At 43.5% G+C, this 25,976-nt stretch overlaps 1 protein-coding gene across 2 annotated transcripts in view; it reads left to right on the plus strand.

The window, feature by feature from the left end:
• Positions 1-25,976, plus strand: part of ERN1 (endoplasmic reticulum to nucleus signaling 1) — a 91,615-nt gene that overhangs the window by 18,179 nt on the left and 47,460 nt on the right. The window contains exons 1-2 of one of the 2 annotated variants that reach the window (XM_050764924.1): positions 9,171-10,039; positions 14,490-14,610. Coding sequence is in view for 1 of the 2 variants with exons in the window: in XM_050764923.1 (XP_050620880.1) it covers positions 14,490-14,610 (121 nt within the window). In the remaining variant the exon portion in view is untranslated. Of the gene's footprint in view, positions 1-9,170; positions 10,040-14,489; positions 14,611-25,976 lie in introns of those variants that run through there. The other variant, XM_050764923.1, reaches the window with a different exon arrangement.

The raw sequence follows: 25,976 nt of genomic DNA on the forward strand, positions 1-25,976 counted from the left end.
CTCTGTCACCCAAACTGGAGTCCAGTAGTGCGATCTCAGCCCACGACACCGTTCATCTCCTGCTTCAAGTAATTCTCCTGCCTCACCCTCTCAAGGAGCTGGGATTATAAGGATGTGCCACCGTGCCCAGCTAATTTTTGAGTATTTAGTAGAGATAGGGTTTCACCATGTTGGCCAGGCTGGTCTTGAACTCCTGACCTCAAGTGATCTGCCCACTTTGGCCTCCCAAAGTGCTGGGATTATATATAGGCATGAGCTACTGCCCCTGGGCACTGCTTCCTTCTTGAACACCACAAACCAAACATATTTTAACTCTTCGTTAATTATTCCTGATTGTCTCCTAGCACCAGTTGTTACATTATTGCTGTCTGCCCATGAGGGTAAGAGATGAGAAGCAATGGAGGTTTGAGACAGAGTGGATAGTCAGGTGTTTGAGTTTTGTTTACTTCCTGATGATTTCTGTGGCTGCCACAAATTTTTTCTGTATTAAATAATCTCCCTTAATATTTGTATAACTCTTTTGAAATTCTCAATATTTATTTTGCTTTCTTAGTGTTTAGAGGGATGTTGTTATTCCTCAGTTTTTAAAAGAAAAAACAAATGTGGAAACTTCGCCACCTTGTCCCACAGTCCAGATGCCCATGTCCACTTCTGGGACCTAGAGAAGTTGTCAATAAGATTGGATGACGTGGCCCGGCACGGTGGCTCATGCCTGTAATCCCAGCACTTTGGGAGGCTAAGGTGGACAGATCACCTGAGGTCAGCAGTTTGAGACCAGCCTGGCTAACATGGTGAAACCCTGTTTCTACTAAAAATACAAAAAAATTAGCTGGACATGGTGGCGCGTGCCTATAATCCCGGCTGCTTGGGAGGCTGAGGCAGGAGAATCGCTTGAACCCGGAAAGTGGAAGTTGCTGTGAGCCGAGATCGCGCCATTGCACTCCAGCTTGGGCAACAAGAATGTCTCAAAAAAAAAAAAAAAAAAAGATTGGATGACTTCCAGGCTAGGCAGAACGCTGACCAGGGTGATGACTTCAGAAAGAGAGATTCCTGGGAAAACTGAGAATGACAGCAGAGAATGTCCTTTATAGGACCATTGTACATTCTACAATGTATACATGTATAGGACATTGATAGGACCATTAGCCATTCCACAATGTATACATATATCAGAACATCATGTTGTATACCATAAATATATATAAATTTTATATGTCAATGTAAAAAATAAAAAACTTTTAAAAAATATTTTGTAGTATGGTCCCTTGCCCATTCCTGCCTGGGACAGCCATTTTTCCCTTTTCACGAGGGAGTTCTTCCTTTGATGTCTGGAAAGTCCTCCTCTTTGAGCCCATAGGTTTGCTGTCTCCTCGTTGGTAATTTTTTCCTGCTTCTGTTTCCTGCCGACCACTTGATAAGCAGCAGAAAGCAGCGTTGTTCGCTCTTAGCCGGTTCCTCATGCTTTGCGCCTGTTTCTGCGTCCTGTTTTCAAACCTCAACTTGGAAGGTTTGGTTGTGCCAACACAGTCTTCCCAGCAGTTTCTTATGCTTTCCAATCTCTATTTAAACGTGTGAGGATGCATAAAGATCGCCTGTCAGAGAAGCCTAGAAAATAGAAAACCTATGCTGAAATTACAGAAATCTGATATAATATTGACAAGAAAAAGTCAATTATCAGAATATGCTTTCTTTTGTGTGAGCATCTTATTTCTACCAAGTGAAGCAGTCATAGCTTACTGTGTGAGGCCCATCAGTTTATGGTTGGTCATTAAAATGGGCCTTACAGTTCAAAGGAGTTGTGCTGTGCTGATCAGTAATGCGCGTTTCTTTGGCACTGACATTAAAAGAATGTTGGCTTCATCACAGGAGTTGGCAGTGGCCACATTATCATCGTCTTCATCAAAGGACATTTTTTAAACCCATTAGAACTAGGCTGTTCAGGAGATCTATTATATAACATAGTGACTATAGTTAATAACAACATATTATATACTTGAAAATTGCTAAGAGAGTAGATTTTAAATGTTCTCACCACAAAAACATGATAAGTATGTGAGGTAATGGATATGTTAATTAGCTTGATGTAGCCATTCCACAACGTATACATATATCAGAACATCATGTTGTACACCATAAGTATATATAATTTTTATATGTCAATGTGAAAAATAAAAATTAACAAACTTTTTTTAAAAGACTGGTTTGGGTAAATGTGTATTGTAGGAATTTTTTTTATGGTGATTAAGGCTGTGACCTTTGACTTTTTTGTGTGTTATTCCCACCCACTTAGATGTACAGTGGGATCTCGGGAATTTTCATGCTGAACATTTTTTAAGGACCCCTCCCTGTATAATTTGCAGTGCCAGCTGGTATATTGGGTTTCTATAGAGACTCTAAAAATTACATTTTGGTCTCATCCAAAAGATCCAACCCTCATATCAAAGTGGAGTGCCGATCTTCATCTACCCTAGCAGGATTCAAAGGGGGAGCTTCAGGCCTGAAGTAATTTAGGCGTTGGCTCTCAGTGAACCATGATTTAAAGTAGTGAAATTACAATGTGGCATAGTGGGCAAAAGGACTAGACGGGGAGGCGGAGGCCTTGGTTCCAGTCCAGTGTCTATGGTTAACTGTCTGTGGTGCCCTGGGCAAGTCACTTCACCTCTCTGAGCCTTGATTTCCTTTCCTGTGAAATGAGAGGGTTGGGTAAGGTAATCTCTTCGGTCCTTTTCATCTCAAAAATTACACATCCCAGAAGCAGTAAACAGTCCCTACTGGTTGATCTGCGTTGTATGGAGCCGCATGGGCTTAAAGGATTATCCAGCTAATTGGAGAGAGGAAGGTGGTATGGTGGCCTGGGCCAGTAGAGAAGTGTGTGATCCTCAAATCAACTTCAAACAGTGGGAATCCTGGCTGGCAGAAGTCAGTCAAGCCAGATATCTCAACTCGGGGCGTATTTCATAGTACTTCTAGCCTAAAGTTTGGCAACATCTGGCCAGTGTGGGTAGCAATTATGTCATAAATACAGTTGTTTGTAGGTAATTTTAATTTAACTAGAGTATTTTTCCACTTTCTGCTTGACTATGCTATCTACTCCTCTACTGTCCCCTGCAAGAAATTCCTAAATGTGAAGAGCAAAATTGATAGTTTCAGATTAGTTGCTATTACCAGGACTGAAAAACTTGGTATGTAATTAAATTCTTTTTTTTTTTCCCCCTTGGAGTTTCTCCATGAGGACTTCTTTTTTTTTGATTTTTTTTGTTTTTGAGATGGAGTTTCCCTCTTGTCACCCAGGCTGGAGTGCAATGACGCAATCTCGATTCACTGCAACCTCTGCCTCCCGGGTTCAAGCAATTATTCTGCCTCAGCCTCCCAAGTAATTGAGATTACAGGTGCCTGCTACAACGCCCAGCTAATTTTTTGTATTTTTAGTAGACACGGGGTTTCACCATGTTGACCAGGCTGGTCGCGAACTCCTGATCTCAGGTGATCCACCCATGTCTGCCTCCCAAAGTGCCGGGATTACAGGCGTGAGCCACTGTGCCCGGCCGGGACTTCTTAATAATAGGTTTAACTACACATGAGTAGACATACTCAAATGGATAAAATTTGACGTTTTGTAAGGCTGATGGTGCACATACAAATTTATAATCTGTTGGGCCTGTATTAGTTTAGTTTGTTTAGGATGTTTCTCCACTAAAGTAAATTAGCCCAATATGTTTCTTGGTTGTTGCTGTTTCCCTTTAGCAAAGACAACAAAATAGAGTAGCGACACCTGCATTCTAAAGCTCAGCCACTAAATGATCATGTAACCTGGGGTTTCAGTTTTCATGTCTGTAAAATGTGGGATTTGGCTTAGCTCCCCAGGGATCCTCAGGGACCTTAGGGATTTGATACCACCCTGAGAAAAAGGGCTTGTTTTCCTGACCATGGCAGGGAAAATGATTTCATGTAGCACCTTTCATGCCCAGATATATTTCTTCTTCCAATGATGGCAATATAAGTGGATGGCAGAGTGACCATGAACATAAACAGAACTGCAAATGGTTGAACTCAGACACTCAGCCCAGGGCCCCAAAACCAGTGTGGGGGGAACTATATTCATCTATTGTGAAATTAGCATACCTTTGCATTCAGGAATACCGTGGATTTATGAGGTAATTTTTTTTTTGTTTTGTTTATCAGATCTATTAAAGGAGGATAGTAGCCTAAACTGAAGAAGAGTCCTAACTGTCTTGGGTGGTGGTTAATTACACCATATGCCAGACTTGCCACAAACACTGAAAGTTTAACTCTCTCAGCTGCTTAGTTTGGAAACCACACAGTGCCGTTCAGTTAGGCCTTGGCCTTTAATGCATCCCAGCTAGACACTTGACTCCCATCCAAAGCAAATGTCATGGTTGCCTTTATTGACTTAATATCAGGAAACATAACAGCCGATAGACTGGTTAGAAGGAACTGTATGGTTGATGGATTATTGCTGACCTACACGCAGGTAAACGAAGTATAACAGAATTTGGAATGACTTAGTAGTGGACTGAAATCTTTAAAACAGTAAGACTTTTGTTTGTGTCTATGGCTGATGTTTTAATTCTGTTCTGAATGTCCTTCCATAGACAGGAGACTAAAAGTAGTGAAATTTCTGTTACTCACTGTTCAGGTGGCTGTATAGAAATCTTCATATTTGGGTATAAGTACTTTGCTGCTGTATGTGTAAATGAGATGAGGGTCAGGGAACAGGGTTTGATTTGAATAAAAATCTTTTGTGTAGGCTGGCCGCTCAAGTCTATAATCCCAGCACTTTGGGAGGTGAGGCGGGAAGATTGCTTGAGCCCAGGAGTTCAACACCAGCCTGGGCAACATACAAAAAAATGAAATAAAAAGCCAGGTATGGTGGTGCATGCCTGTAGTCCCAGCTACTTGGGAGGCTGAGGAGGGAGAATCGCTTGAGCCCAGGAGGTCGAGGCTGCAGTGAGCTGTGATTTGTGCTGCTGCACTCCAGCCTGGGTGACAGAGCAAGACCCTGTCTCAAACAAACAAAACAAAACAATTTTTTTTTAATCTGTCGTAATTAGGTCTTTACTTAACATAACTTCAAAGATAGTCAGTCCTTTGTGAGCTGAGAGTTGAGCCCCTCCTGATCATTGTGAGACTTTTACTCCGAGGGCTTGCTTTAATCACTGAGAGAGCTTTATGTTATGGGCCTTTGCACCTACTGGGCACTGATTTCAGCGTTCTACTGCTTTGGTGACTTTTCTTTTTGTCTTTTTGGCCATGATGGGACAGTCTCCTACCATGTGATAAAATAGTATTAGAAAGCGGTACTCTGCTGACTGCCTTTATAAAGCAGAGAATCACAAATGGCCAGGCTTTGAGTTTATAGTCTGAGATAGATAATATTGCTGCAAGTAGAAGAATTGTAGACACAGATGTCCTTGTTTTGAATATCCTTTAGTTCCTTTTCAAGGGTCTGTGTTGTAGAATACCATTTTGAGGTACTTCTTCCTGCTATATTGGTGTTACTGCACAGGTTGAGTGAGAGAGAGAGAGAGCTTGTGTGTGTGTGTAAGAAACCCTGTAGGACTGCTGTCCTGTTATGGCATGCCAGAAAGTGTCTCATTGGTATTTCTTAAAATCAGCTGATCCATCTTGTGGCTTTCAGCCGGTTATAGCCAGCAGAATAATCCAGTCTATTTGTCATTACTCATTATTAGCCCCTACTTTCTTATCCATCTAGACAGCACCCCTCACCACATCCACATGTATGTACAGGCAACCTTATCTTGCCTTTTTTGATAGGTACTTTGGCATAGGCACATTGCCCTGTGTAGCATGCCCTTCCCACCTCCAAGCATGATTGCCAAGGTTAATAATTATAAGCTCTAATTCCTTAGCACATTCTAATCCACTTGAAATCATTATTCTACATTTAGCGACATGTACTTTTAATTGTTCTCAAGATTTCATATGTCCTAACTGGGCAGTAAAACAAAATTTCTTGGAAATCTTTGTTATATAATCCTTCTCTCACTTGCATACCTGTTTCAAGTCTTACCTTTAATACTGTAGTGTGTATTCATTAGCCAACTAAAAGGAACACTTACGCCAATTTATTGTTTTACCTCTGTGCCAACCATCTAGTAGATTTGAGTCCTGGCAAGGAACTCTGCACTGCAAAAGGCAGCCTGGCTGTTGTTGGCAGGTTGCAGGTTCCAAGAACTGAGGAACACATGGTATTGTATGATATTCTATTGTCCTTGCTCAAATTATGTAAGTATTTTTAGTTTGGAGGAATGGTTTTCTTTCTTTCTTCTTTTTTTTTTTTGAGATGGAGTTTTGCTCTTGCCACCCAGGCTGGACTAGAGTGCAGTGGCACAATCTCAGCTCACTGCAACCTTCACCTCCCGGGTTCAAGCGATTCTCCTGCCTCAGCCTCCCAAGTAGCTGGGATTACAGGCACCTGCCACCATGCCCAACTAATTTTTGTATTTTTAGTAGAGACAGGGTTTCATCACATTGGCCAGACTGGTCTTGAACTCCTGACCTCAGGTGATACGCCCACCTCAGCCTCCCAAAGTACTGGGATTACAGGTGTGAGCCACTGTGCCCGGCAGCTTTCTTAACCTTAAATAAATACAACTAATGTTGGGATTATGCAATATCACAGTAATCCAATGAACAGAGAGGACTATTAGCAAAACAAACAAAAACACCACACAGAAAAAAACCAGCCTCTGAACAAATTCTAGAGATTGGTGTGATATTCCTAAAAAAGTTTTTTTTTGTTATTAGCCAGATTATTGTATAAACTCTGTGGTCTGTTGGAGTGGAGGTGGGATGGGGAGAAGATTTGTAGAAAAGATTTTTATTTTAAGTCTTTTTTTTTTTTTTAATTATCAGGTAAGTCAGCCAGATAACTATTTATTTTATTTTATTTTTATTTTATTTTATTTTATTTTATTTTAAGCTTATGCCTGTAATCTCAGCAACTCAGAAGGCTGAGGTGGGAAGATTACAGGTCAGGAGTTCAGGACTAGCCTGGTCAACGTAGTGAGACTCTCATCTCTACAAAACATTTAAAAATTGGCCAGGCTGGTGTCACACACCTGTAATTTCAGCTACTTGGAAGACTGAGGGGAAAGGATTGCTTGAGTCTAGGAGGTCAAGGCTGCAGTGAGCTCTGATCGCTCAACTGTGCTCCTACCTGGGTGACAAAGCAAGATCTTGTCTCAGAAAAAAGAAGAAAAAAGAGACAGGGATGTACAGTTGGGTTGGACTTGATCCATTTACATGCCATCTGAGAAGTGTGTGATTCTCTAGTTCACAATCGTAAGTTTTCTGTGTCTATGTGTGTGTGTTTGTGTGTACACGCCTTTTTTCTTTTTTTTTTTTTGCAGGGGTAAGATGCTCCAGTTTTGTAAATGACACAGAGATTTTAAACCTCGTTAAGTGTAGATCACTGGAAAACTGTGGGTATGGAACATGTGTGCATGACACTGTATCCTCCCACTGACTTAGAGGTGAAAAGTCTATGCCATTTTAATGATCTTATTTCTGACTCCTTTTTTTTTTTGAGACAGAGTCTCTCTCTGTCACCCAGGCTGGAGTGCAGTGGCGTTATCTTGGCTCACTGCAACCTCTGCCTCCTGGATTCAAGCGATTCTCCTGACTCGGTCTCCTGAGTGGCTGGGATTACAGATGTGCACCACCACGCCTAGCTAATTTTTGTATTTTTAGTAGAGATAGGGTTTCACTATGTTGGCCAGGCTGGTCTTGAACTCCTGACCTCAGGTGATCCTCCTGCCTGGGCCTCCCAAAGTGCTGGGATTACAGGCATGAGCCACCACGCCTAGCCCTGACCCTTGTTATCAGGTTGTCAGTTAACCTGGGAATCAGTTCTTGAAATGTATGTCTGAAATTGACAAGCTGCGTTTCTTTGGCAAAAGCAGCATTTCTGAAACCCCTGATAAGGAACATTCGGCTTTCATATGTTCTGAACCTCAGAGGAGCTTGCAGGGTCTTCCGTGCTGTACTTATCATTGCAGGGGGCGACAGTGCAGTGGTAAGTGGAAACAAGCCAAAACTTCGGTGATAAGGCTGCTGAAATCAAGCCCTGGTGTTTTTTGTTTGTTTGTTTGTTTGTTTTGAGACAGGGTCTGGCTCTGTTGCTCAGGTTAGAGTGCAGTAGCACTGTCTTGGCTCACTGCAACCTTTGCCTCCTAGGCTCAAGCAGTCTTCCCTCCTTGGCCTCCTGAGTAGCTGGAACTGCATACACAAACCACCACACCTAGCAAATTAATTTTTTTTTTTTGGTCAAGATGGGGTCTCCCTATATTGCACAGACTGGCCTGAAACTCCTGGGCTCAAGCAATCCTCCTGCCTGGGCCTCCCAAAGTATTGGAATTACAGGTATGAGCCACCATGTCCAGGAAGCTGTGGGTTTTTTGCTGGTTGTTCTCCAGCCACTGATGAGCTTGCCTCCCTGCCTGACCAGTCAGTCCCAAATGCTGGTTTAGAAACTGGCGGGTTTTTTGTTAGAGGCCATTTCATTTGTTTTTGTGCTGTTTGAATACCTATGTGCCCCGTGTCCATAATTCTCTTTACTGAAGACTTTTTCTAAATGAAGTTATTTCAGAAGGCATTTAAGAAAATATTTTTTTCTTACCTGAAATATATGTAAGTAGTTAATTAATGCAAGAGCATTAACAGCTGAATTCACAATATTAGGGAATGATTAAATTGTTGGTGATGTGCCTTTCAATCATCTCTGCATAAGCAGTTGATAGCCACTTCTACATCTTGTAGTAAATGCAGAGTGAGTGGTGGATTTTTTTTTTTTTTTTTTTTTTTTTTTTTTTTTTTTTTTTTTTTTTTTTTTTGAGGCAGAGTCTCGCTCTGTCACCCAGGCTGGAGTGCAGTGGTCGGATCTCAGCTCACTGCAAGCTCCGCCTCCCGGGTTCACGCCATTCTCCTGCCTCAGCCTCCCGAGTAGCTGGGACTACAGGCGCCCGCCACCTCGCCCGGCTAGTTTTTTGTATTTTTTAGTAGAGACGGAGTTTCACCGTGTTAGCCAGGATGGTCTCGATCTCCTGACCTCATGATCCGCCCGTCTCGGCCTCCCAAAGAGCTGGGATTACAAGCTTGAGCCACCGCGCCCGGCCGAGTGGTGGATTTTATGAATGGGGAAGCTGCTGGATTTTGTGTAACATTGCTTTTTTTTTTGGAGATGAGTCTAACTCTGTCACCCAGCCTGGAGTGCAGTGGCGTGATCTTGTCTCACTGCAGCCTCCTGGGTTCAAGCGATTCTCCTGCCTCAGCCTCCCGAGTAGCTGGGATTACAGGCATCCGCCACCACGCCCAGCTAATTTTTGTATTTTTAGTAGAGACAGGGTTTCACCATGTTGGCCAGGCTGGTCTCAAACTCCTGACCTCAAGTGATCCGCCCAGCTCGGCCTCTCCAAGTGCTGGGATTACAGGCGTGAGTCACCACGTCCAGCCATAACATTGCTTTATAATCAGAACATTGAACATCAGGATCTAGTGCTGGTCTTGTGTTGGCTTTCATGGGAGGGAGACTCTTGTTACACTCTTAGCTGAGTACGGCTGCAGTGAGGACCCTTATACCACTGAAGCCTGCTAAGTGACACATGCTTGACAGAGTCTGATGTCTGTGAGGACCAATTAGCTAATGGATGTTTAGTTTTAGGATAGACTAGATGCCTGCCATTACCCTTCCCACCCTCCATAGTTACTATTGGTTACTTTCTACAAGTCACCATCAAAGCCAGGAGTATTTTTCCACTTTTTTTTTTTTAACCTCCCAACTACTAGTTTTAAAACTGAATCAAATTCCAAATAGTTGTTAACTTGACACAGATCTGCAGACTCGACATTTTCTTTCCATTTTCAGGCTCTCTGGAAACCAGTGCGTGTGCCATAGGGTATGTTGCTTGTAGAGAAAAGTGAGCACTGAGGACTGAAATGGCTGGGCAAAAACAAGGCGCAAGTTCATCTTTGTGAAGCAGCGTTTTTCATTGTTCAGGTACAAATAGTTCTCAGCTGTGCTCAGTATCACACAAGGCATCTGGAAACATGTTTAATTCATGTTAGCTATAGCAACTACATTTGAACTCAGGCATGTTTATGCTTTTAAAAATGCCAGAGGGCAAAAAGCCAGAAAATTTGTAATTTTTAGTTGCCTTATGAGAGAATAACACTGTTCCAAGTGGCTCCCAGGAGTTTTGATTTGGTACCATTGAGAGCCTTAAGAAGAGAGCAACCTGCCAGTTGTAATAGTTTGTGACATTTCTGTAGACATTGTGATTGACGGAATTCTCAGTTACCAAATTCAGCTTCTTTCTAAACCTTGTATTTTTGAGATTTTTCCAAGACTAAATTAGTCATGTGATTAGTGTTGTTGTTGTTTTTGTTTTTGAGACAGAGTCTTGCTCTGTCACCCAGACTGGAGTGCAATGGCGTGATCTTAGCTCACTGCAACCTCCGCCTCCCGGGTTCAGGCAATTCTCCTGCCTCAGCCTCCCAAGTAGCTGGGATTACAGACATCTGCCACCAGGCCTGGCTAATGTTTTAGTATTTTTTTTAGTACAGACAGGGTTTCACCATGTTGACCAGGCTGGTCTCAAACTCCTGACCTCAGGTGATCTGCCCACCTTGGCCTCCCAAAGTGCTGAGATTACAGGCATGAACTACCACTCCCGGCCGTGATTAGTGTTTTATTTTGATCCGTGAACCAACCGCAGACAGTTGCTCTTCCAGTGGCTTCCAAGATGCTCAGACAAGGCAGGTGGCTTTTGTTTCCACTAGTGCTCCCACTAGTAGCAAAGGAGCACTGATATCTTTTAGTAAATATTAACCCTTTTAAGTATTAATACTGTGATAAGTATTAATATACTTGGGGCATTTAGTTCATTATGGTTGTACTGTTGGCTTTAATAACAGCAAACTCTTCTTATTCTTGGATGCATACAATCTTATTGGGAGACCCCTGTGTTTCTAAACTCTGATCCCTTGTTTGGTGGAGATTAATGATCAAAGGTGGTTGAGTTGCCTACTGTCCTGAGGTGGAAAGTGCTTCACATGGAACTAAGGCGCTTGCCGAAGCTGCTTTAAATTCAAGCTTCTCTGCTACCTGCTAGCTTGTCCATCTTCTTTCTACTTTGTGAAAAATTCACTACAGATTAGCAAATCATATTATTGGAAGTTTAAAAAATGAGAGAAGAAATATTGCTATAATTTTGCAGTGTTGTTTTCCCTTTCTTCTCTCTCTCTCTTTTTTTTTTTTTTTTTTTTTTTTGGAGACAGAGCCTCACTGTATCCCCCAGGCTAGAGTACAGTGGCGTGATCTAGGCTCACTGCAACCTCCACCTCCTGGGTTCAAGTGATTCTTCTGCCTCAGCCTCTCGGGTAACTAGGATTATAGGCGCCCGCCACCACGCCTGGCTAATTTTTGTATTTTTAGTAGAGACGAAGTTTCACCATGTTGGCCAGGCTAGTCTCGAACCTCTGACCTCAAGTGATCTGCCTGCCTTGGCCTCCCACAGTGCTGGGATTACAGGCCTGGCCCTTTTTTTCCCTTTTTCTATCTGCATATTTCGTCATTGGGTGTGTGGTGGGGACTCTTTGGGTTGCAAGTGACAGAAACCTAATTCCACAGGCTTAAGCAAAGAGGGGAATTTATTGTAAGGACTGAAGTGTCTCTGAGCACAAGGGCAAGAACTTAGCGAGGCCTGAGGAGCTGTGGAAACCAGGGTGGACTCTCCCAGTCTTTTCAGCCATGTTTCTTCTCAGGCTGCTTTCTGTTTATGTGTCTTTCTCATTCAGCTTTTTCCATGTGGCAGAAAACACATTCACAGAGCTCTCTCAAGTCTTATTCCCACTTTATTCTTATTTATTTATTTATTTATTTATTTATTTATTTATTTATTTATTCTTTGAGACAGAGTCTCACTCTGTCACCCAGGTTAGAGTGCAGTGGCGCAGCCTTGGCTTAGTGTAATCTCCCTGCAAACTCCACCTCCCAGGTTCAAGCAATTCTCTTACCTCAGCCTTCTGAATAGCTGGGACTACAGGCACATGCCGCCACGCCTGGCTAATTTTTATGTGTTTAGTAGAGATGGGTTTTCACCATGCTGGCCAGGCTAGTCTCAAACTCCTGGTCTCAGGTGATCTGCCTGCCTTAACCTCCCAAAATGTTGGGATTACAGGGGTGAGACACCATGCCCAGCCTTATTTCCATTTTAGCCACCCAGAGTTTAACTCATTTTTTGTGTGGCCCCAACAAGACCTGTTGTACAGAGTGGTTATTCCTGTGGGAACTTTGAGGGGTGGACGAGGGCTCAGCAGGGGATTTCCACTTCTTGGCCCCAGGTATGCATAATTTGCCCTCTCACTTATTCATCCTCCAGACTAGCACACCTAACATAATCCAGCCATCCCACACCAAGCTGCACACCCATTCCCCCTCCTCAGTGGCAGACAGCCCCAATTCACTTAGCCAGTTTACTCATGAACTCCCGGTGACCTTGTCATAGGGCCACAGTTCTCCAGGCCCAGGTACCTTTGGTTCAGGTGGCTTGTCACCATCTGGACCCTCTGGGCTGAAATAATTCTAACCACTCCCAAACAGTGACCTTTGCATCCCCGGCTAGGGCAGATACCACCCTTGAGGCTTCCGTTTTCCTAGCCGATTCATACTCTGAGATTAATTTCCTAGTTCCAAAGGTAGAATTAAAAGCACTCTTCTTCCTCAGACTTGAGACTTTGCACAAAGTAGACTCGGTAGTTGGCAACACAGCTTGCTGGCTGTCCTGTCTCCCATTCCAGGGAGTGGGCCCTGGCCCTGGGCAAAGCGAAGAGGTAGCTTGTGCAAAGTTCTGGCAGCCGTTTCACTCCCTCCGCTGGTGGGTCTCCACCATGGAAAAGGAATACGGGAGCCCGGAGTATTTGTCCTGCCACCTCAGGCTGCCCCGGAGACAGCCTGTGGGGCCGTCCCTTTGAAGGATTAATTAGGCATCCTGGCTCTTACTGAGAGTAGCCGGGCCTTCTGGGAACAGGCTCCCATGCACAAATAACCCCAATCCTTTTACATTTAATGCTCCATACTTCTGTGTTTCAAAAATAGCATTTGTGCCAGAATTCAAACTGTTGCAGTATAGGCAAGTTGCATTGGCCTGTGTTTTTTTCAATTGAAGACCCCGGGGGAAAAGCTAATTTGCAGGATAGTATAGTGACAAAGGGAGAGAAAAGCTCATTACAAGGGTGGGGTTGCTGAAGGGACCCCTACCTCAAAAGGGAAATCTTATCCAGGAAACTTTACCAGCTGTCACCTGCAAATGTGTCCATGTGTGTACATGTGTGCACACACCTGCTCCCATGGAAACCCTGTGGAATGAGGGTATAATTCCTAGCAAAGCCAGAGGACACGCAGGCCAAAAAAAAACTGTCCAGTATAATTGTAACCACAGTGGATATCAAATCTTGGATTCTATATTTACTTGATAATGTATATCAGCATTTTTCTATATTGTAGATTTTTCCAAGTGTTATTTTAGTGATAATTATTTCACTGAGCATATGTCTTCATTTATCTTAGCCGTTTAGATATTATTAGAAATTTGGTTCTTTCCAGTTTTTGTGTTTATAAATGGGATGTCATAAGTATCATTGTGCGCAGAACTTTTTCAGTCTCTGGAGTTATTTCTTTAGAGTATAGAAGTGGAATTACAGAATCAAAAACTATGAGCACTTTTATATTTTCCAGAAAGATGATCCTAGTAATTTTCAGTGCTACTAGCGATGGATGAGAAATTTCACAGCCTTTGGCTATTTCCTTTCAAATGTTTTTTGTTTTGTTTTAAGTTTGCTGAGAAAAAAGTTACATTTTAATTTAAATTTTATTTTTATTCTAAGTGAGGACCACTTTGGGGTTATGCTTTTTATTCGTTTACTTTTATAACATGTCTTTATTGGAATCTTGGTGTTTTATTTTATAAATTCTTTGTATAATGAAAGCTGTTTTCCTATTTTGCTTTAAGCATTTTCCCCTAATTCTTTGCTTTTTAAAATTTCATAGTGTGTGTATGCATGGGTGTTGGCATTCTTTTTTATCATAACGTCTTATGAGATGATCAGGTTTTAGAGAATAGAATAGACCCAAGAGAAGGAAGTCAGAAAGCTAAGCATACTTTGCCCCTTTATTTCAGCGGAGGCTGCCCATGGATTATTTCAGAATTCTTGTCCTTGTCATGTGAGGTCATGAGCCTGCCTGTCTGCAGGCAGGATCACTGCTTAGAATGAGGTGACCTGGGTTCTAGTCCTGAGTGAGTGGGAATTTAGGCTCTCCACCTTCCATTTCTTCATCTGTAAAATGGAGGGTTTTAGCAGGATAACCTTGGGGGTGGGGGTTCTGTGATTGTACATGCCCAAGGTGAAGAATCATATCAACATGAAGATTCTTCTACATCTCCTTGCAGATTTTTGGAAATACCAGCACAGTGACGCTTCCTGAAACCTTGTTGTTTGTGTCAACGCTGGATGGAAGTTTACATGCTGTCAGCAAGAGGACAGGCTCAATCAAATGGACTTTAAAAGAAGGTAATTTGGATTTGGTCCTTGGGCACCATGGACATTTGCTTAGCTGGTTCCACAGAAACATATTCAGAGAAAGAGAAAACATTACTCATTATCTAATAAAATAAATAAGAAATAAGGAAGAATGGGATCAAGAGAGGAAAAGGTGTTCTGCTCAAAGGATGTTCATAGCTTTGCTGTGGTTATCCACTAAGTGCATCAGTTAAAGAAGCACATTTTATCTTCTTTTCTTTTTTGCTTCTGTTTAGACTTCATGTTAAAATGGCTCTAGGCTTTTCTATTAATAGCTCTGGCTGGTTGGTCTTTATGAAGACATGCTGCACTAAATTTGTTCTCATGATTAGAATCTTGTAATCATAATTACAAGAAGGTATCTTCTCAACACCTCAAATTACTCATTTGTTTTTATAGAGGCTGAAATAATAGAGGGCTGTAAGATTTGACATTCATCCAAGTTAACCATTTTATTGGGTTGTTATGGTGAAGGGAATAAAGACTGAGCTTGTTTCTTACTTAACATACCATGCGTCCATGTTATGATCTGATCTTACTGATGGTAACTAGCAGAGTCAAGCCCTATAGCTGGGAAATTGTATTTGATTTCCAAAGTAATTTTTCCAGATAAAGCCATGCAAATCCCAGGATTTGGGACTTTCAGAGTCACCTATATTATTTAATCTGTCTAGTAATAAATCTCATTTGGCCTGAGGTTCGGGTTTGAACAGCATCATTCTCTTTCGTCACTACTCTGTGACTCATTACTTTCATGAGCACAGCCAATGTTTTTCGTTCCTTAATAAAGTGTTCCAAAACAGTATGCTAGATGGAAAAATATTGGCATATGTCAGAAGGTCACACATTGTCTTGTGAATTCAGCAACAAACCTCGTTACCGTCCATAGATGATGGCAGCTGGGTTACCACAGGCCATCCTGCCCCACCTACATGGGTCCTGCTTGGATCAGCAGGGACTTAAAGCAGCCCAAAGACGAGCTCTCTCAGGAGCGTGTGACCACGGGAAGACTGTAGAGTGTTTTATGACAGCTTCCAAGAACGTCATCTGTACTGTATCTCCATCACATTTAAGCCTTTTAATGTTTTTTAAATGAAACAGAGTCCTTGAAACTTCAGGATTTCCTATTTTGTCCAAAGATGAAAATCAGCAAATCACACAAGAATTGAGAGAAACACTTTGGCTATGGAATGTTAGGGCATGTTTTTCAGTTTCATTGTTCCCAGGCAGAGCATCTTCACCCTGAGCCACTTCATTCTGCTTTGTTTTGCCCTGCACATAATGCTTGAAGTTGTTTTTTTCCAAGTCTTCGTTTCTGCAAGTAACGTCATCTATATCCAACAAAACTGTGTCCTGTTGCTTAGTCAAACATAAGTTAACCTGTTTTCTCCTCTAACTTAGAGCTGAAAGAATTTGACTCTTTTTTTTTTTTTTTTTTTTGAGTTGGAGTCTTGTGCTGTTGCCCAGCCTGGAGTGCAGTGGCACGATCTCGGCTCACTGCAAGTTCTGCCTCCCGGGTTCACGCCGTTCTCCTGCCTCAGCCTCTGGAGTAGCGGGGACTACAGGTGCCCGCCACCAGGCCCAGCTAATTTTTTTGTATTTTTAGTAGAGAAGGGGTTTCACCGCGTTAGCCAGGATGGTCTCGATCTCCTGACCTTGTGATCCGCCCGCCTCAGCCTCCCAAAGTGCTGGGATTACAGGCCTGAGCCACCGCGCCCGCCTGAATTTGACTCTTTTTAACTCAATTGAATGTGTATTTAGAGAACCTGGAATGTGAGAGATACTGTATTGCAGCAGTCCCCAACCTTTTTCACACCAAGGACCAGTTTCGTGGAAGAGAGTTTTTCCATGGACTGGGGGAGCGGGGGCAGGGAATGTTTGGGGATGACTCAAGTGCATTACATTTATTGCGCACTTTATTTCTGTTGTTATTACTGCATTGTAATGTAGAACGAAATAATTATACAACTCACCATAATGTAGAATCAGTAGGAGCCCTGAGCTTGTTTTCCTGCAACTAGACGGTCCCATCTGGGCATGATGGGAAACAGTGACAGATCATCAGGCATTAGATTCTCATAAGAAACATGCCACACGGATTGCTTGCATGCGTAGTACACAATAGGGTTCACACTCCTATGAAAATCTAACGCCACCAGTGATCTGACAGGAAGGTGGAGCTTAGGCAGTAATGCCAGTGACGAGGAGCAGCTGTAAATACAGATGAAGCTTTGCTTGCTCACCCACTGCTCACCTCTTGCTGTGTGGCCCGGTTCCTAACAGGTCACGGACCCGTCCACAGACCAGTATGGGTCCACGGCCCGGGGGTTGGGGACCCCTGTTTTATAGGACACCAAAATGAAAAAGACAGACCTTGTCCTCAAGAACCCCATGGTCCAAACCCTTGGTGAAAATACAAGAACACAGGACTACAACACAGCCGAGTCCTGTAACCACTCATGAGAGGGACCAGTAATGTGCTGTGAGCCCACATCCATTTGGAGGACAGGAGGCTCTATGAAGTGGGGTGTCGGAGGTAAGCCCTGGTGGATGAATTGAGTTCAGTCGGGAGTGAGGCCTGGAGAAGAGCAAAGGAGGCAGCAGGTCTAGGGTGCAGAAGCTGGCCCCGTTTAGCAGGAGCTTAGCAACGTCTCCAGGTAGAGGGAGGGAGGGTTACAAGGGGACCTTGAGCCTTACGGGAGCACTTAGGCATTTGTATCTGACTGAACAGGAAATCAGGAGCTGTTAATGTGATTGAACAGGTGAGTGACTCAACAGGTGCTCGCTTTGCGATGAATCCAGCAGCTGTGTGTGGGATGACTAGAGACAGGAAGCAGACCTGGAAAGCGGGGAGGGATGGGAAGGGTGAGCGGCAAGCCAGAAATAGAATCAGTAGAATCCAGTGACTGATTAGGGAGGAGGAGTTACAAGACACTTAAAGGAAGAATTAGAGAAATCCAATTAAAGTCTAATAATTTATTTTCTTTTTTTTTTTTGAGACAGAGTTTCCCTCTGTTGCCCAGGCTGGAGTGCAGTGGTGTGATCTTGGCTCACTGTAAGCTTTGCCTCTCAGGTTGAGTGATTCTCGTGCCTCCACCTCCTGACTAGCTGGGATTACCAGCTAGGCATGCGCCACTATGCTTGGCTAATTTTTGTATTTTCAGTAGAGACAGAGTTTCACCATGTTGGTCAGGGTGGACTCAAACTCCTGGCCTCAAGTGATCTGCCTCCCAAAGTGCTGGGATTACAGATGTGAGCCACCGTGCCCAGCCTAATAATTTCCAGTAGTATTCATGATGATCTAAGTCTGTTTTTCTGAGAATAAACTGGCTTGTTTTAGTTCAGCCCTGGATACCAGTGGCCTTAACTTATATTTCTATACAAAGATTAAAGATAGTAATGTGTAGATACCCTGAGTTTTCAGTTTAATTTTAATCTTGTGGTTATAACTAAAGATTTCAACATCTTTCTAAATTGTTAAATATAGATAAATGATAAAGGTATCCAGATGCTACTCTAAGTCCTGAGGATACAGCAAGTGAGCAAAACACGCAAAAACCTTTTATCATAGAGCTTTCATTCTAGTGGGAAAACAGGAAATCAGTTACTTAGTAGTGACAAGAGGTTTGGAGAAAAAATGAAGTGGGGACATGGAATGGGCAGTGCCAGGTTGGGGTGGGAGTCTGCAGTTTTAAACAGGGAGGGCACCACTGAGGAGGTGTCATTTGAACAAGAGCTCAAGGAGGCAAGGAAGTCTTGTAGACAGCAGGCATAGTGGGTCAAAGGCAGAGTGTCCTTAAAAAAAAGGGTAGGAGTATCCCTGGCATGGTAGAGGAGGAGCACAGAGTCGATGTAGTGGAAGGAGATCAACTCAGAGAGAGATGGGCCAGCCATACAGGGCAGGAGGGACCCAGCACTTCCTTTACTTAATATTTACTATAAAGATGCTTATTGAAACAAAATGTATAGTCAGTAAACTACATATACACAGTTTCAAAAAGAAATAAACATATTACCGAACAGGTAATCTAAAACAAATAATAGGAAAGTAATTTTTAATCACATAGATGTAACATGTAATTGCTCAGGCACACACTGACACTCCCCCCATGAGCAAATGCTATGCCTGTTGATGCAGATGGAGACAAGGGCAGGACAGTTTACCACCATAGCCATGGCAACTGGATTTCCAAGATGGTGAACTGTTCTTGGTAGTGTTTCAAACAAAGGAAGTATAGCCTTACCTGCCTTACACAGTAGTTACATTCGGAGAAAATTCAGTATATTATGAAAAAGTACATTTGTGCTTATGTGTAAAACAGACTGTAGGCTTAGATAATTAGTAAAGGGTTTTGACCCGTGAGAATGTCTGGCAGGACATTAGAGTGGCATGCAGATGCAGGGCAATCCTTGGTTGTGCAGGACCACTAGCATCCCTGGTCCCCCACACTTAGTGCCTGTAAAGTCCCCTAGTCTCTGTGACCACCAGAAAATACCTTCGTCGATTTCCCAGGCGTTCCCTAGGGAGCTGTGCCCTCCCTATGGATACCACTGGTGTAGGGCCTAGCGGCTGGTGTGAGGACATTGGCTTTTTCTCAGCCATTGGAGGAACCTGAGGCAAGGAGTGACATGCCCTGTTGTTCTGGACTGAATATTTGTGTCATCCTTCCACTGCCATTCATAAGCTGAAGCCCTAGCCCTCGGTGTGATGGTACTTGGAGATGGGGCCTTTGGGAGATAATCATGAAGGTGGGGCCCTTAGGATGGATGAGTGTCCTTATGAGAAGGGAGAGACCAGAGCTTGTTCATTCTCTCTCCACCATGTGAGGACATGGTGAGAATGTGGCTGTCTGCAAGCCAAGAAGAGAGCCCTCGCCAGAAACCAATCTCAGGCTTCCAGCTTCCAGAACCATAAGAAATAAATGTCTGTTGTTCAAGCCCCCTAGTCTATGATATTTTGTTACAGTAGTCTGAGCCGAGTAAGGCACATGGCCTCCACTTTACAAGATCAACAAGTATTGTGTTGAAACTGAACAGATGGGGCCAGGAAGAAGCTGGGAGACGAGGCAGGGGTGTATTGCACTAGTCCACACAAGAGAGGATACTAGCCCAGGTCTGAGTCTCAAGGAGGGATTCAGAGTTGAATGGAATAAACTTGCTGATGCAAACACGTACCTTTAACTTACTACGCTGGGGTTCTTCAGAATAGAGGCCTGCGACTTCATTCGGCTGTTTACTTTTTTCAGGAGCCAACAAACTGGACATTTTTTTTTTTTCTTTCTGTGTTGGTTTGGCAGGTGCTTTTGTTCCTCAGTCAAATGTGTTGTGGTTCCCAGAAATGGAGATTTCTTACACCATAGTGGCAAATTATACCTAACAGAGAAAATGCGTTTTATTTTCTGGAACTCATTTGGGTTGTGACGTTTTGCTTTAGGGGCCATCCTTCTAAGCAGTGATTTTGTAACTGTAGTCTGTCTTTCTCTAAAACCTCACCAGTGAATATAGTTGAATACATTTCATCTGTGTACTTTTAGACCAAATGCAAACTGAGAATGTTGCCATCACGTTTTGTTTTAGATTAGCTTGCTTTGGCCTGATGGAGTTGAGAGGACTTTCTTTAGTATTTCCAGGGCTGGTGTAGGGCTTCTTGAGCTCACCTTGAAATACTAGTTAATGCTGATTTTTAACACTCAAATCCCCATCAAATTATAGGTTATTCTTTAGTAACCATGCTCCCTTATCTTCTGTCTCCTTTCCAATAATAGTAGGCATGAAGGGCTGGGTCAAATTAGAACCATTCTTTAATAATCATAAAAATCTGCTAAATATGCAGTATGGCTCCTCTCCTAGCCAGCTGGGCCCAGACTCCTGAGATGTCCCTTGAGTGGACATTTAGATAAATGATAAAGCTATCCAGATACTACTCTAGGTTCTGAGTATACAGCAGGTGAACAGAACAGGACATAATACTGGAGATTTCTTTGGAGGGAAGAGTCAGAACAAAGTTATTTGAAATTTGAAGACAATTTGATTCTCACATGAGTGTCTCTTTCTAAACCTGTGCCTCTTGCCACAGTTCCTCCCTGTGCCGACAGAATCACGACCAAGCAGTCTAGAAACTAGAGAAAATAGAATGATGCTGTACTACTTCCCCCTTAATGCCCAGTGGTCACCAAGCCCTGTCATGTAGACTGGGAAGGACCCTGCAAACCTGACTCCTCCTATCTGGCCCCATTGCTGGTGCCTTAGCCAGGCTCTTGGCATTCATTTCCTAGGTGAATGCAACAGCTTCCTGACCACCATCCATGCCCCTTCCCCACCTTAGCCCTCTCGTTCACTCATCATACTGCCCTCAGATGTACCCTCCAAAAAGACCAATTGGACCTAGCTGTACCCTGCCTGCTGAAATGCTCTTGGTGTTGTCTATAGTGGTGGCATTGCGCCTGTGCCAGTGTGTGTGGTGTGTTACCTGTGAATGATGAGGAAAGGACAAATAGGGAGCGTGAGCATCATCCATGATAGGTTGACCATTTCAACAGCTGGCCCTTCACCCCTGCTAGTTTGAGAAGTGCTGCTCCACAGGGTCAAGTCTAAGCTCCTTAGTGCATGTGTGAGGCCGTTCATGGTCTCTCACCGCCCCCTGCCCCAACTCCCTGGGCTCCCTCCCTTGCCCAGCAAGTGCCCTTCTTGCAGCCATGTAACTCCTTACCAGGCCTTGGAGACCTCTGGCCTTTGCTCATGCTCCCTTTCCCCCAGCAGCCTGCAATGTTAGACAAGCTCCTGTTCATCTGTGAAGACCCCTTCCCAGATTGCCTCCCTGGCTTCTCAAGCAGGGTGAGCCACTTTTTTGTCTGGGTTCTGGAGGTGCTTTTCTGCACCCTCTGTTGTGGCACTTCTGGCTTGTGTTGTAAATTTTTGTTCTCATTTGCTTCCTAGTGGATTTCTACCTCCTTGCTGGGGCTTTGGGCAGCCAGGATGCTCAGTAAATGTCCGAGGCACTTGATGCTGTCTTGGGTCCCAGAACTCTTCTGCCTGGACGTCTTTTGGGAGTCCTGAGAAACAGATGGGACTTGACTGCCTTCTCAGGATGAATCATTTGTTGCTTGTATCATAGTCATGACAGTTTCCGGTTGTGGTTTCTAATCTTGAGTTTTGCATGGCTTTTGGTGGTTGGTTTTTCTGTCCTGCGCTTTAGGCAGTGTGTGTGTGACTCTGGAAGAGTTGGAGATCCGTCCTCAGAAGTGCAATGGAAACATAAGAAGGGGAAATTGTGGAAAGTGATGATGTTTTGTTAACAGATCTAATCTGTTTTCTCTCAAGGACTTTTCTAGGCTTACAATATGCATCATCTACCTTTCTACCTCACTGCTTAAATATAAGAAAAGTGTTTGTTTCCTCTCCATTCTTGTGAAAGATTGAAAATTAAGTTTTATGAGAGGGACTGTGAGAGAAACCTGTTTTTGCTTTTGAGCATCTTGATAATGTGTTGGTTCTTTCTTTTTTTGTATTTTATTTTAAACATAGAAAGTTTAAAACATACCCAAATGTAGAAGTATTATATAAAGAACCCCCATGTACTCATCACTCAGCTTCAACAGGGACTGGCTTGTAACTAGCCTTGTTCTCCTGCAGCCCCACTCACTTTCCTCCCTTATTTTTGGGACTTGCTTCAAAGTAATGCATTTCTCATTTCAGATGGCTCCTCTTAGCGGCTGCTACACACGTAGTAGTGTGGATCTCAGCTCTGATGAGTCATCTTTGCAGCATTGGTTGGTGTGTGTTGGAATATAGTTGTGATTGTTGAAGTACATGGATAAAGTGCCTTATTTTGTCTGTAACTTAGTTACCTGTCCCTTTGTTCACTTTTGAGCATCTTGTTCGATGGCACCCCATCACTCAGGAATGAATTCTGTGAAGTTATGACATCCTGAGAGGCACTTGGACACAGGCTGTACTGTTGAATTGTCTTCAGTGCCTTCATGATTGATTATAACGTTCAGTGTGTTTTTTGGCCTGAGTTACTTCTGCCAAGGTGAAGATGAATGAGAATGTAGTAGAATTCAGCTGCCTTTAGTATGGGCAGTTTTCTGAATTACTTGGTCATTTCTACGTGACCATCTTTGTCAAATGTGACATTTAATGACTTATGGAGGTTACCTCCAAAGAAAACTTGTTACATCCTTTTCCAGTTCTGCTGAGATGAGAATTTGGGTAGCTTTTGATTAGATGTCTTAAAAAAAAATACTTTCCTGATGACAGCTGAACTGTAAAGAATGTCTGAGACTTTCTGTCTTACAATTTGGACCTAACAGCTTTAATGGGAGTTTATGGCTTAGGTTAATGAAGTGCTTTTTCTCTGGAGGGAAGGAATGAGCTGCCATTGGGGAGAAATACTCCCTAATTGGGCCACTCGAATGTATGAAACATATTTGGGAGACTGAAGGTTTGAGTTAAGGAAGGGTGAATGACTTTGTTTCTGCCAGTAATTTTTTTTTTTTTAAATAAGAAAACAGTGTTAGAACCTGAAACACATTCTTGAGAAAATAGCTGTTGTTTACCTCATTCAGACTACGCCTTTCTAGTTTCACTGTTACCTGTCAGCCACGGTTAAAATCTCCATGTCACCTTTAACTCATTCCTTTCTCCCACTGCATTTATCTAGACAGGGCTCCGTTTTGCTGACACTCTTATCCCTCCCGTCTGTTTCTGACTCCGCTCTTCACTCGTCCCTCCTCCCCGACTCGTGTCTGTCTGTTGTAGCACCTTTGTGATTCCTTCTCCCCTTTTTCCTTCATTTTGTGCCTTGATGCCCGCCTATCTAACTAGCCTTCAGAGGCTTGTATAGGTTGAGTATCCCTTACCTGAAATGCTTGGGACCTGAAGTGTTTCTGATTTTGGATTTTTTCAGGTTTGGAATATTTGCATTATAATTACCAGTTGAACATCTCAAATCTGAAAATCTGAAATCCAAAATGTTCCAATGAGCATTTCCTTTGTGCATCACGTTGGCGCTCAGGCTTCAGATTTTGGAACATTTCAGATTTTGGATTTTCGGATTTGGGATGCTCACCCTGTGTCACTTTTCTCTTTTTTCTTTTTCTTTTTTTTTTTTTTTTTGAGACTGAGTCTCACTCTGTCACCCAGGCAGGAGTGCAGTGGTGCAATCTCGGCTCACTGAAAGCTCTGCCTCCCGGGTTCACGCCATTCTCCTGCCTCAGCCTCCTGAGTAGCTGGGACTACAGGCGCCCACCACCACGCCCAGCTAATTTTTTGTATTTTTAGTAGAGATGAGGTTTCACCGTGTTAGCCAGGATGGTTTCGATCTCCTGACCTCATGATCCGCCTGCCTCAGCCTCCCAAAGTTCTGGGATTACGGGCATGAGCCACCGCGCCCGGCCCACATTCTTCTTTTTCTTAGAGGCTTCCAGTTGGACTATTCCACATCACAAAGTTTTCAAGGCTTTCTTCCCCATGGTGTCACTGCCTACAGTCCAGCCTCATTTGTGTTGTTCCTCAGGAGGAACATGTCACATTTGCTGAGCCTGCATCCTCTGTCCCGTGAACACAGTGACAGTTTTTCACTCATGTTTTCTTGTCATCCCTGTGCTCGGGGCCAGCTGCCTTTATGAGAGTTTTGTGCTCCGATTATTCTGGTCCCCACCTAGGAAAGCCTGTGGTGCGTGCCCCATGTTCTAGCAGTTCGTTATGTATGGTTCTTGTATATTAGCTTTGTAACTCAAACCATAAGCTCCCTTCTTTATCCTGCATGGCACTTAACAGAGAACCCAGCTGAAGCAGATGTCTGACAATTGTTTCTGAGATGTGTTTGGCCCATCTCAACAGAAAGTTACTAGTAGCAGGATTGTCAGTCCTCTTCCTCCTGGGGTGGGGGATAATGGGGTGTGTGCGTGTAGAGGATTACACAGACTACAAAGCAGTTGAGACTTCATCTCTGCTCTTTGGGTCCTTAAATACCTTTCAAAGGGCCAACCCAGAACACTTAAAATCACTGCTAGGGGTACACTTAGAAGGGACTGGTTTGGGGACTTCCTAACTGTGTGGTGATATCTTAGCTGTACAGGAGAGAGAGCGGATTTCCAATGCTGTGTTATGGGGGTCAGAAAGGTGGTCAGATGGGGTCACAAAGAACAAGGTGGAAGAGGGCGATAAAGCCAGAGGTCATCTAGATTCTACCGGAAAAGCAAAAGCAGTATGTTCCAGAAATATCCGTGCTCATCTGGGAGAGAGAAGAGAAGGATCTTACAAGGCTCCTTGAGCTCCAGTCAAGTGAGCAACCTGTTCTTGTGGCTTCTGTAATCAAAGGGATCTTATTTCTTCCTACATGGAAGGAAGTGTGCCCAGAGCTACCTCCAGAGAGAGGCCATCAATCTTGAAGTCTGGTTTGAAACAATTATTTAAATTTTGGTTGATTTCATCAAAGATATTTTTCTGTTCAGCTGACTTACCACCCCATGTTTTCCCCATTCCCTCACGAATTCTGCCAACCCTGCGTTTAGGGAAGCCTGGGATGGTCCTGATGGGGTCCTTCATGCTCTTAACATGGGTTTCCCTTCAGTCTCTGTGGCCCGTGCAACTGGAAGAGCAGGCTTTCCAGAATTATGCCACAGGTGAGAGCAGGAGGAACAGGCCATTCTCTCCAACCTATTGCAGATGTTTGCCTTAAATAGCTTCTGTTTTTAACTTCTTTTTTTCTTTTAACTTTTCATTTTATAAAAACTTTATACATACCCCAAATTAAGGAGAGTAGTATCATGAAACCATGTACCCAGCGCCCAGCTTCAGTAATGATCAGCACGTGGTAATCCCCGTCCCTCTCCCTTAAATACTTTTCAAAAGGGCCAACCCAGGACATTTGCAATCACTGCTAGAGGTGTACTTAAAAGGGACTGGTTTGGGGACTTTCTAACTGAGTTTCTAAATTGTGCGACTGGGTGGAAGTGGAACCCACCAGCCAATCTGGGGAATGTGAACCGAGGAGCAGGTCCTGGGGATATGGCCTTGGGTTGAGACAGCCATAGCAGTTGCAAGTGGGACTGGGTCAGGAGTCCAAGGGAGAACATCGTCAGATGCCATGTGGAGGATTTGCAAGTGTTGGTTTTGGTCACGGGAACTTGACAGTAGTAGTTCTGATCTTATTCTGAGAGTAGGGGCCAGAGGGCAGTGAGTGGAGGAAGGTAAGAAGGCAGGAAAGTGAAACAGAGGATTCGGAGCAGTGTAGTTTCCCTGCATGGCTCAGTCACCCAGCTTGGGTTATAGAGGCAAATTCCCTGTCTCTATCTACAAAGTCAGCTTCCTGGGGGAGGAACCTAGGAATCAACATTCTGAAAATTCCATAG

The sequence above is a fragment of the Macaca thibetana genome, chromosome 16 (assembly GCF_024542745.1).
Source record: "Macaca thibetana thibetana isolate TM-01 chromosome 16, ASM2454274v1, whole genome shotgun sequence".
Classification (NCBI taxonomy): domain Eukaryota; kingdom Metazoa; phylum Chordata; class Mammalia; order Primates; family Cercopithecidae; genus Macaca; species Macaca thibetana.